The 12,847-nt window shown below is 37.2% G+C and overlaps 1 protein-coding gene across 15 annotated transcripts in view; it reads left to right on the top strand.

The window, feature by feature from the left end:
• Positions 1-12,560, top strand: part of BLTP1 (bridge-like lipid transfer protein family member 1) — a 195,190-nt gene extending 182,630 nt beyond the window's left edge. For all 15 annotated transcript variants that reach the window (XM_086346902.1, XM_086346895.1, XM_086346910.1 and 12 more), the window contains 6 exons: positions 1,417-1,668; positions 2,349-2,552; positions 4,300-4,494; positions 4,922-5,056; positions 9,948-10,113; positions 11,813-12,560. In XM_086346902.1, coding sequence (XP_086203028.1) covers positions 1,417-1,668; positions 2,349-2,552; positions 4,300-4,494; positions 4,922-5,056; positions 9,948-10,113; positions 11,813-12,029 — 1,169 coding nt within the window. In that variant the 3' untranslated portion in view covers positions 12,030-12,560. The remainder of the gene's footprint in view (positions 1-1,416; positions 1,669-2,348; positions 2,553-4,299; positions 4,495-4,921; positions 5,057-9,947; positions 10,114-11,812) is intronic.
• The last annotated feature ends 287 nt before the right edge of the window (positions 12,561-12,847 follow it).

Genomic DNA, 12,847 nt, shown 5'->3' with positions numbered 1-12,847 from the left:
ACTGCTTACCAGAATATTATTCATATTGTTTTTTAACCTTTTCCAGTCAACAATCTCGAACTTTACATTACATTAATTATCTCCTCTAGCCACCTCATCGCAGTTGACAACTGACCTTAAATTATCTTTACAACTGGGTTATCCAAACCAGTATATCCAATTCGAGACCACAGGTTAAAAACGGTTATGTTTCTTTACTCTTTTTAAATTCTACTGAATTTAGTCCCTTTTTTAGTGACTTGACTTGCTAAGAGACTTGGCCAATTATCCTGCAGAATATCCTACTTTCTCAGTCTTTCAGTTGTCTTTTTATGGTTTCATTTATCTTGTTCTCCAAGTCCCTTCATTACCTTTAAAGTGGAATTGGTATCAGACACAAACTAACAGATGGATGTTCCCCAAAATGTCTGGCCTGGACTTTTCCAAAAACCTTTGTCACGGGCAACAAACAGACAGGCTTAAGGAGTTGTCTTAGATTAAAGGAAACGAGATATGCCAACTACATACAATGCATGATCTTTGGGTGGATCCAGAATGAGAACTGTAGAAAACAGCCAGAAGGATATCACTGGGGAAAGTGGGTAATACAGATACTGACTGTACAGTGAGACACGTGTGAACTCTGCAGGCCCACACACAGGTTTTTAATAGCAGTGAGTACCGTGGTACTACATGATCTATGCCTGGTTGAATCCTGTTGGAAGTGTGGATATGGAGGGCCAACTTTAAGTAATACATGGATTTTTGACTTTGTGAAGGTTCAGTGTCCCTGTATATCAACCCCCATGTTGTTCAGTGTTCAGCTGTGTATCTGATTAGCTCTCCTTGAACTTCAATGTGCATCTGAAATACCTGGAGATCTTATTAAAATGCAGATTCTGATACAGTAAATATGGAATAGACATAAGAGTGAATTTCTAACAAGCTCCCAAGTGATGCTGATGCTGCTGGTTCTCAGACCTCACTTTTGAGTAACAAGGTTATAAAAGATTTTTTTTTTAAGTACTTAAAATCAGGCATCTGCCTTTGATATCTAGGTCTTCTGATCACTGGTTTACTTAACCCCTCTTCTGTAAACTAGGTGTTTTCTCTAGATGACACACCTCGTTTATAAAGTTACTGTGAGAATTGGATAAAATTTCATGCAGGCACTTTATAAATCATTATTATAGAAGCATTGGTTGTAATTATTATTATAAGATTGTTACTTTCCTTAGTTCTATCCATCTTTATACAACATCTTTTCCAAGACTGTATTCTTATTAGCTTCCGCTTAATATTAACCAGGGACTGAACTGTTTTATCCCTTATCTGAGTCACTTTAGTTGTAGAAAGTAGCCATGTGCTGTCTTCCTACCCAGCACTCAGGATGTTCATGAGATACTTTGGGATAAATGGTTCTTTGTTTTCTTGCAGTGCTCGATGCAGCTCATCATCGACATTGGCCGGGAGTATTGAAGGTGGTGTCAGGATGCCACATATCCTTATTTCAGATTCCGTTACCTGAAGATGGAATGCAGTTTGGAGGATCAATGAGCTTACATGGAAATCATATGACACTAGCTTGTTTTCATGGCCCAAATTTCCGTTCAAAATCCTGGGCCCTTTTTCATTTAGAGGAACCAAATATTGCTTTTTGGACTGAAGCTCAGAAAATATGGGAAGATGGTAAACTACCATTTTCAGCTTTCACTTTTACCCATCTTCTTATATGATTATATACGACAAAGTAGTTTTCTTTCCCCATATCATTTGTCTGTTTTCTTATGATACTTCTGAAATCCATCTCTATTATTATGTACCTGACATGTTAAGGAGTTTACTGCCAATGAGTCAGTATCTATAAAGACTGGCACATGTTAAAGGGCTTATTTCTGAATTTACCATCTTATTCTGTTTTTTACTTAGGCAGTTAAATTTCTGCTGCCATGGCTGGTCATAGTTAAGTCATAGTTATTGTAAGTATTTCTTAGAGAAACATGAAGAGAAGACAACACACAGTGGTAGAGTAAGAAAACTGACTGCCAGTCAGGGCTGCTTTACAAGACTTCTATGGACAAAGCTGCACTTCTGCCTCTGTTTACAGTTTCTTTTAGCTTTAATGTTCTACTCTCTGATATCTTAATGATGAAGGAAATAAGTGGTTGATGTTCTTCATCTTCTTGGGGATAAATACAGTTATAACTAAAAGAAAAAGAATTTTATTTTTTTTCTCGCTTAATGTACTCCCTGTTTTTACACCTTCTCTATGTATGACTTAACTAGCTGAATCTATTGCTCTAGGGCCACAACTCTTCTTCCATCTAAAATATAGTTTGTTACATTAAGAAACTTGTTCCCCCCTCTAGGCTCTAATGATCACTCTACATATATTGTACAAACACTGGATTTTCATCTGGGCCACAATACCATGGTTACCAAACCGTGTGGTGCTTTGGAAAGTCCTATGGCAACAATAACCAAGATAACCAGGCGTCGCCATGAAAATCCACCCCATGGAGTAGCAAGTGTGAAAGAATGGTTCAATTATGTTACGGCCACAAGGAATGAAGGTTAAAAGTTTGATTCCTTGGAAAGATCTGTTTTGTATTCTCTATTTTTAGTTCTGTTGACTGTGTTTAGAATTTAAATTAAGTGGAGGGAGCATTAATTAAAGTGGAGAGAGCATTTCCATTTCTTTCAACAAGCTTCATTTTATTCCAGCACCATAAGTAGCAATATTACTACATGAGTCAACACCCTAGCAGTGCCACATCTCATGGACTAAAATTATTTTCAGTGTAACTGAAAACATTCAAAATAAAATTGGTTTACATAAGTGAAATTGTTTATTATAATTTGAAAATATATTTTTATACTAATGTTCACAATTGGAGGTTTGGGAAAGTTTTGGCAAAACCAATACAATATTGTAAAGTTTAAAAATAAAATAAAATTTAAAAAAAAATGAAAAAAAAACCTAAATAACAGAATAACACAAAGTTCAGATGGCTGGAATAAAGTGAAACTAAATATTAGTTTTCCAGTGAAGTCGTAAGTTTAATAAAGAGTGCTTTTGATGAATTTTTCATTTGATTAGATTCACAGGTCTTGCAGTAACGCAGTCATGAAAATTGTTATTCTGTGGTTGTTTTTCTGTTACAGTTTAGAGTACTGCTTTGTATCAATCATTTCATCTGTATTGAAAAGCTGACTAAACTGAGACATGTTAAGACTTGAATGTTTTGCTTAAAAATGACTTCCTTTCAGAGTGGAAAAGAAGATGGCTTGGGCCTCATGGAAAATAGTTACTATGCATTGGCAAACCTAGGGATCAAAGACTGTTAAAAAATGTTTTGAGAACAAAAGAGGATAAGGAAGTAAATTAGAAAATTCTGCATGTATTGATTATTCTACCTTCTCAATAAGAGACTTTGGGAGAAGGAGTTCTTTTGAACTGGGATACAATGGAGGGGCTGTTAGCATACTGAACTGCTACCTGTGTAACTAGAAAATGCTAATTTTTATGACAACTCTGTTTGCATATATAGCATATATACAACATATAGCAACATAGCACATATGTTGGGGAAACTCAGGACTTATAACCTAGTCCCAAGATTGGGGTTGTATTTAATCATACCTTATAAGAGAGAATTATTTAACCTATGAAAAACTTGGAGCTTAATAAAGCTCTTAAATTCAGATATGATTTCAATTGAGAATAATATTCAAAGAAACAAAAATCAAAATGTATTGGATTTATCCAAAACCATGTTATAACAGCTTCAGTATTGAGAATATTGACAGGTGCATTCTTTACAGTCTAAGCCACTAAGGAAGTCCATTGTGTATGGATGTATGTATAAATACATGTGTCCATGTTTATATCTGGGGGCTTCCCAGGTGGCACTAGTGGTAAAGAATCTGCCTGCCAGTGCAGGAGATGCCAGAGACTCAGGTGCAATCCCTGGGTCAGGAAGATCCCCTAGAGTAGGAAATGGCACCCCATGCCAGTATTCTTGCCTGGAAAATTTCATGGACAGAGGAGCCTGGTGGGCTATAGTCCATGGAGTCGCAAAGAGTCAGACACATACGACCGAATGAGCACATGACATGTGACTGAGCACAGCACACATATTTGTATCTGTATAGGTATATAACCAGTCTCAAAGCCAAAGCTTTAATATGCCTCTTTTTTAAAAATGTCTTCATTTTCCATCTTTTGAAACAATAAAAGTTCTGTATATCAGTGTCATGACAGCTATATGCTTATCCATGCCTATTAATTTCTTACTGTCTTTATTATTATGCTTGTAGAGCTAAACCTGCTTCGTAATGTTGATGCTAATAACACTGAGAATAGCACAACAGTGAAGAATTCTAGTTTGCTCAGCGGATTTAGAGGAGGTTCCAGCTACAATCATGAAACAGAGACAATCTTTGCACTACCAAGAATGCAGCTTGACTTTAAATCCATTCATGTTCAAGAACCACAAGAACCTTCATTACAGGGTATGTGGAAAACAATCTTTAGTTTCTAAAGTTAACTAAGAAAATTCTACAGGATCTTCAAGCTTCCTTTTTTCCTCAGAGATTATTTTTGTTTTATAATGAAACTGATTTTCTGGTTTAAACTGATTTATATTCTTACCAGCTATTTGATGTCTGGCAAAAAATGTACTCCACTTGTGCCTCTTCTTCTTCAGATGGAGCTAGCAGGACTTCATCCATTAGGTTTTTATGAGGAATAAATAACATATACTTCTATAATGCTTGTAAATTATCATCATCCTCCTACAAATCACATACAGAAACTACTGGTTTCTCTATAGTTGCATTTAAGTGGATGGCTTTACATGGACCCATGTAAATCCCTTGTTAATGGGAAGAGGGACTTATTTCAATAATCTTTTAATATAGAAGAACTCTGCCATTGCAGATGCCAGCCTGAAGCCAAAGGTAGAATGCAGTGTGGTGACAGAGTTCACTGACCACATCTGTGTGACGATGGATGCTGAGCTCATCATGTTTCTTCATGACTTAGTATCAGCTTATCTTAAAGAAAAAGAAAAAGGTGGGTAACACAGTTGGTTTTTTTCACTACCATTTATATGAATTTGACCCAGACTTGCCCGTGAGTGTCCATGAGTCTCTGGCAGAGGCGTGGGTCCGCGGTGGCCTGCTGCAGGCTTGGAGGCACTGAGTATAGCAGCACATGCATGGGACTTTTTGAAGGAGGTCAACATTATCTTCACTGGCCCATCAAAACCAGACCCAGTTTACCCCTCAGTCAGTCTCTACCATCAGGAAGCTTCCAAAAGCTTCTTATCCTTCTCCATCAGAGGGCAGACAGAATGAAGCCACAATCACAGAAAACTGACCAATCTGATTACATGAACCACAGCCTTATCTAACTCAGCGAAACTATGAGCCATGCCAGGTAGGGCCACACAAGATGGATGGGTCATGGTAGAGAGTTCTGACAAAACGTTGTCCACTGGAAAAGGGAATGGCAAACCACTTCAGTATCCTTGCCTTGAGAACCCCATGAACAGTATGAAAAGGCAAAAAGGTATGACACTGAAAGATGAACTCCCCAGGTCGGTAGGTGCCCAATATGCTACTGGAGATCAGTGGAGAAACAACTCCAGAAAGAATCAAGAGACAGAGACAAAGCAACAACACCACCCAGTTGTGGATGTGATTGGTGATAGAAGTAAAGTCCAATGCTGTACAAAGCAAGATTGCATAGAAACCTGGAATATTAGATCCATGAAAGAAAAGTGAAAGTGAAGTTGCTTAGTCGTATCTGACTCTTTGCAACCCCATGGACTGTAGCATACCAGGCTTCTCAGTCCATGGGATTTTTCCAAGCAAGAGTACTGGAGTGTGTTGCCATTTAGGTCCATGAATCAAGGCAAATTGGAAGTGGTCAAACAGGAGACGGCAAGAGTGAACATTGACATTTTAGGAATCAGCAAACTAAAATTAACTGGAATGGGTGAATTTAACACAGATGACCATTATATCTACTACTGTGGGCAAGAATCCCTTAGAAGAAATGGAGTATCCATCATAGTCAACAAAAGAGTCCAAAATGCAGTACTTGGATGCAATCTCAAAAATGACAGAACGATCTCTGTTCATTTCCAAGGCAAACCATTCACTATCACAGTAATCCAATCTGTGCCCCAACCAGTAATGCTGAAGAAGCTAAAGTTGAACGGTTCTATGAAGACCTACAAGACCTTCTAGAACTAACACCTTAAAAAAAGATGTCCTTTTATTATAGGGGACTGGAATGCAAAAGTAGGAAGTCGAGAAATACCTGGAGTAACAGGCAAATTTGGCCTTGGAGTACAGAATGAAGCAGGGCAAAGGCTAATAGAGTTTTGCCAAGAGAATGCACTGGTCATAGCAAACATCCTCTTCCAAGAACACAAGAGAAGACTACAGATGGACATCACCAGAATGTCAATACCGAAATCAAACTGATTATATTCTTTGCAGGCAAAGGTCGAGAAGCTCTATACAGTCAGCAAAAACAAGACTGGGAGCTGACTGTGGCTCAGATCATAAACTCCTCATTGCCAAATTAGACTTAAATTGAAGAAAGTAGGGAAAACCACTAGACCATTCAGGTATGATCTAAATCAAATCCCTTACAATCATATAGTGGAAGTGACAAATAGAGTCAAAGGATTAGATCTGATAGAGTGCCTGAGAACTATGGACAGAGGTTCGTGACATTGTAGAGGAGGCAGGGATCAAGACCATCCCCAAGAAAAGGAAATGCAAAGAGGCAAAATGGTTGTCTGACGAGGCCTTACAAATAGCTGTCAAGAGAAGCTGAAGGCAAAGGAAAAAAGGAAATATATACCCATTTGAATGCAGGGTTCCAAAGAACAGCAAGGAGAGATAAGAAAGCCTTCCTCAGTGATCAATGCAAAGAAATAGAGTAAAACAACAGAATGGGAAAGACTAGAGATCTCTTCAAGAAAATTGGAGATACCAAGGGAACACTTCATGCAAAGATGGGCTCAATAAAGGACAGAAATGGTATGGATCTAACAGAACCAGAAGATATTAAGAAGAGGTTGGCAAGAATACACAGAAGAACAATACAAAAAAGATCTTCACGACCCAGATAACGACAATAGTGTGATCACTCACCTAAAGCCAGACATGCTGGAATGCGAAGTCAAGTGGGCCTTAGGAAGCATCACTACGAACAAAGCTAGTGGAGGTGATGGAATTTCATTTGAGCTGTTTCAAATCCTGGAAGATGATGTTGTAAAAGTGCTTGACTCAATATGCCAGCAAATTTGGAAAACTCAGCAGTGGCCACAGGACTGGAAGAGGTCAGTTTTCATTCTAATCTCAAAGAAAGGCAATAGCAAAGTAATGCTCAAAATTCTCCAAGCCAGGCTTCAATAGTATGTGAACTATGAACTTCCTGATGTTCAAGCTGGTTTTAGAAAAGGCAGAGGAACCAGAGATCAAATTGCCAACATCATGGAAAAAGCAAGAGAGTTCCAGAAAAGCATCTATTTCCTCTTTATTGACTATGCCAAAGCCTTTGACTGTGTGGATCACATAAACTGTGGAAAATTCTGAAAGGCATGCAAACACCAGACCACCTCACCTGCCTTTTGAGAAATTTGTATGCAGTTCAGGAAGCAACAGTTAGAACTGAACATGGAACAACAGACTGGTTCCACATAGGAAAAGGAGTACGTCAAGGCTGTATATTGTCACCCTGTTTATTTAACTTATATGCAGAGTACATCATGAGAAACGCTGGACTGGAAGAAACACAAGCTGGAATCAAGATTGCCAGGAGAAATATCCATAATGTCAGATATGCAGATGACACCACCCTTATGGCAGAAAGTGAAGAGGAACTCAAAAGCCTCTTGATGGAAGTGAAAGTGGAGAGTGAAAAAGTTGGCTTAAAGCTCAACATTCAGAAAACGAAGATCATGGCATCCGGTCCCATCACTTCATGGGAAATAGATGGGGAAACAGTGGAAACAGTGTCAGACTTTATTTTTCTGGGCTCCAAAATCACTGCAGCCATGAAATTAAAAGACGCTTACTCCTTGGAAGGAAAGTTATGACCAACCTAGATAGCATATTCAAAAGCAGAGACATTCCTTTGCCAACAAAGGTTCATCTAGTCAAGGCTATGGTTTTTCCTGTGGTCATGTATGGATGTGAGAGTTGGACTGTGAAGAAGGCTGAGCGCTGAAGAATTGATGCTTTTGAACTGTGGCATTGGAGAAGACTCTTGAGAGTCCCTTGGACTGCAAGGAGGTCCAGCCAGTCCATCCTAAAGATCAGTCCTGGGTGTTCATTGGAAGGACTGATGCTGAAGCTGAAACTCCAGTACTTTGGCCACCTCATGCAAAGAGTTGACTGATTGGAAAAGACTCTGATGCTGGGAGGGATTGGGGGCTAGAGGAGAAGGGGATGACAGAGGATGAGATGGCTGGATGGCATCACTGACTCAATGGACGTGAGTCTGAGTGAACTCCGGGAGTTGGTGATGGACAGGGAGGCCTGGTGTGCTGCGATTCTTGGGGTCGCAAAGAGTTGGACACAACTGAGCGACTGATCTGATCTGATCTGATGGGGATTTTAATTATAAATAAAAATATTTTAATAGCTTTAAGTTGTTTTGCTTTTAAAAATTAAAGCAAGTTGTTTTGGCCAAAATAAATATAAACATGCCTTAGAAAATTCTTTACAGCATGTTTAGAGCAGAATCAACATATTTCCAGAACATCAAGATTAATTATACTGTGTCCACCACAATAAACAAAAGCAGAGCAACAGAACAGCAATAACTGAAGACATCTGTATTCTGATGTGGTATAATAGTACAGCTTCATTCCTAGATTAATTCCCAATCAATATATTATCACACTGCTGCTGCTGCTAAGTCACTTCAGTCGTGTCCGACTCTGTGCAGCCCCATAGACGGCAGCCCACCAGGCTCCCCCATCCCTGGGATTCTCCAGGCAAGAACACTGGAGTGGGTTGCCATTTCCTCCAATGCATGAAAGTGAAAAGTGAAAGTGAAGTCGCTCAGTCGTGTCCAACTCTTAGCAACCCCATGGTTGAAGCCCACCAGGCTCCTCCGCCCATGGGATTTTCCAGGCAAGAGTACTGGAGTAGGGTGCCATTGCCTTCTCCATCACACTGCTGCTGCTGCTGCTGCTAAGGCACTTCAGTCGTGTCCGACTCTGTGCGACCCCATGGTTGAAGCCCACCAGGCTCCCCCGTCCTTGGGATTCTCCAGGCAAGAACACTGGAGTGGGTTGCCATTTCCTTCTCTCACACTGCTAGTTAACAGTTATAACCAGAGGTACATAATACATACCATATTTCATAATATTTTATGCCCAATTTGTGTGTTTAAAATCTGTGCCCTATAGACATCATACTGTATTTATTAAAGATCATATGTAAGCTACCTTTGTCTCCAATTTTATTTTAAATATATCTTTTATGTTGTCTTCATTTTTCATAAAGCATTTGAGTACTCAACTATGAAGAGTGAAAAAAAACTGCTTACCTAAAAAACTCCTATGTTAGTACCACTGTTCAAATATATATATATATAATATATATATAGCCATTAACATTAAAAAACCATTGAAGTATACACTTGAAATGAGTGAATTTTATCTCAGTAGAGCTATTTAAATAACTTTGATATTGTCTTTCTCCAAGAAATACCAAAAATTGGCACTTATCTATGGCTTATTTTAAAATACTACTTTTTTTTTTATAAGGGGATATTTAATCATAGTTCTGAATAATACTTTTTAAGAAATGTAATTAAATGAGGCTTTGGCCAGTTCATAAATAAAAATAGAGCCAATTACTTTGTTCATATAGTGATTTAAAATAAATTTGTAATACATATTTGCAGTATTAACATGTGATTTTCATTATAGCCATTTTTCCACCTCGGATTTTATCTACTCGACCAGGACAGAAAAGTCCAGTTATCATTCATGATGAAAATTCCTCTGACAAAGACAGAGAAGACAGCATTACTTACACTACTGTGGACTGGAGAGATTTTATGTGCAAAACATGGCATCTAGAACCCACTCTTAGGTAAGTAATGGGTGTATATTTTTACCTATTTCCTATGAGATTATTATGAGAAAAAGGTTATAAATAATTCAGTAGGTTAAATGTGGTTTACGAACAAATATTTTCATGTTAATCACTTACAACCTCTACAGCTGCTGACTTTTTGCTTTTCTGATGTGGTGTGATAGTACAGCTTCATTCCTAGAATAATTCCCAATCAATATATTATCACACTGCTAATTAACAATTATAACCAGAATTACATAATACATATTTCATGTTAGTTATCTGTATTTAATAGAATTTGTGGAAACCAAATAAAAGCACTTTGGTATTAATAACACATATCCCTATGAGAAATATTAACAGTGTCAATACTCAGGAGAAATATTAAGATACTACAAAGGTCCTAGTGCAAAAACTAGTATATATAAATATCAAATATAGTGAAATTGACTTATCTTTTAATTTAAAATGAGAATAAAAATAGTTAAATTTGCCATAAACATTTACTTTTCTTCTTTAGAAAACTATCAAGAGACTAGTTAAGTTATATGATATAGTAGTGGAGAATGTGGTTAAAAAGCTCTGCTCTAAGCTCAGCTATATAGCATAGTGGCTGAGTGACCTGGGCCAAAGGATCTAACTGTCTTAGCTGCCTCATGTGAAGATTTTGGAAAATGGTATTACCTACCTTATACGGTTGTTACAATGGTTACATGAGTTAACTAATGCAAAATGCTTATAACTGTTAACAGTTTTAGCAGACTAATGATTAATACCCTCTTTTTCCCTACCTAAGTTCAGGATCAACTGAAATAGTGAGATGCAGCTAGAAATCAAAATGACACCTTTAATACTGATAAAGCTGATAAGAGAATGTTGTTTAGTGTCAGGCAACAGTGTCTTTCTATTACAAAGTCCAGGTTTGGACTTACCTACAGGGTCTCAATGATACAGAGCTCAGGGGGCTTGGGGTTGGGGGTTGGGGGCAGAGGGATGCTAGAGTTGTGCAGTCAGCAGACCTGCTTTCTCACCTAGTTACAGGCAGCCATAAACAGTCTTGAGCTAACTATCTGGGGACCTGTTCTTGAAAAATCTCTGGCATGGAAGAACAGTTTAAGACAAATGGCTCCGAAAGAGTAGGTGGTGAGGGGGGTACTTAATTACCCTACTCATTTCCTCTGTTAATTTGCCAAGTAGATAAACCATCAGTAAGGGGGCAGAGAAAGACCAGGAATATTCCATTAATGCTGTTCTTCTATATGGAAGGAAATATGGTTCTTCTTCAAAGATGTTTAGCACATAGCAAACAGTAAATTTTAGTCTTTTTTCCCCCCAGCTTTATTGAAGTATAATTGAGAAAATAGATATTTTAATGATATAACGTCATAATTGGATATACATGTACATCATGAAAGGATTTCCCCCGCCCCCATAAAGTTAATCAACATCTTTGAGTTAAAGGTGTCCTTTAAAGGTTTTAAGAAGACCACATAACGTGAGGCCTAAACTAATCACAATGAAATACACTAAACTCCATTGCTGTGTAGGCTCACACATTTTTTGAGTGCTGTTATAGTGAATCTAGGAATTATAGGTTAGATAATCAGTTGTATCTACTGAAAATATTTTTCTTGAGCATACCGTGGAGGCTTAGTGATGTTCCTGAACCTGCCTTCAGGACTTCATTAATAATAATGATTTATAATTATTTTAGATTAATTTCTTGGACTGGAAGAAAAATTGATCCAGTAGGCGTTGATTATATTCTTCAAAAATTGGGCTTTCATCATGCCAGGACTACTATTCCTAAATGGCTTCAAAGAGGAGTCATGGATCCACTGGACAAGGTTCTGTCAGTTCTTATTAAAAAACTCGGTACTGCACTACAGGATGAAAAGGAAAAGAAAGGAAAAGACAAAGAAGAACACTAAAAAAGTAACTTAATCTGTGAACAAACTTTGATTCTGTCCGTTAAGCTTTATTACACTGGAGTGTTGGGGTGGGTGGGTTTGTATAATAAAATTATTTTAAATATAACTTTAAAAAATTTAATTTTGTGGCCATTATATTAAGTTTGTAACTTAACCTGTTTGTTCTAGTTCCACCATTCTGTACACAGTGAAGTATTGCATGATAATATAAATTTTGTGAAAAACTAGATTAAAATATACAAATCTGTTCAGTAAGGTTTATAATTATATTATGTGCAATATGATTCCTGCATCTTTAAAATATTTTCAGAATAACTGTGAATTTCCTTTGTTATTGGCCATAACTTTAGAAAAAATCTTGTTGATACTGTGAGGGGTATTTTTTTGGACATTAATTGCTTTTTCTTTTTTATTTTAAATGTAGACTTGTATAAATACTTATTGTATATAGTTTGAGTAACTGTGATATGAATAAATACCACTAAAGTATTGTTTGTAACTATTGTAATAAAGTCACAATAATTGATTTCAGTCTATAGTTGTTTGAGATTTTTCTTCCTTTTATGGTTTATTTTTACAACTAATAGATGCCCCTCCTGTGTCAGTTACTGTGTCAGTTAATTATTTCATGAAAAATAATACTTATAAAAATTAGCTCTGGGAGAGGCATAGCAGAGGCTTCAGAAATACTAGGTATTGTTCTGCTAAGCTACTGGTGAGTACACAGCTCTTCTATTATACTGTGTTCTTTATACATTTATATGTATTCTTTGTGTATATGAATTTGTATACTATACATATAATAAATAAAAAATTGT

Source organism: Bos grunniens, chromosome 17 (genome assembly GCF_055505025.1).
Source record: "Bos grunniens cultivar Pamir isolate PY7600 chromosome 17, Bosgru_T2T1.0, whole genome shotgun sequence".
NCBI classification, from domain to species: domain Eukaryota; kingdom Metazoa; phylum Chordata; class Mammalia; order Artiodactyla; family Bovidae; genus Bos; species Bos grunniens.
This window is presented reverse-complemented; position numbering and strand designations above follow the sequence as displayed.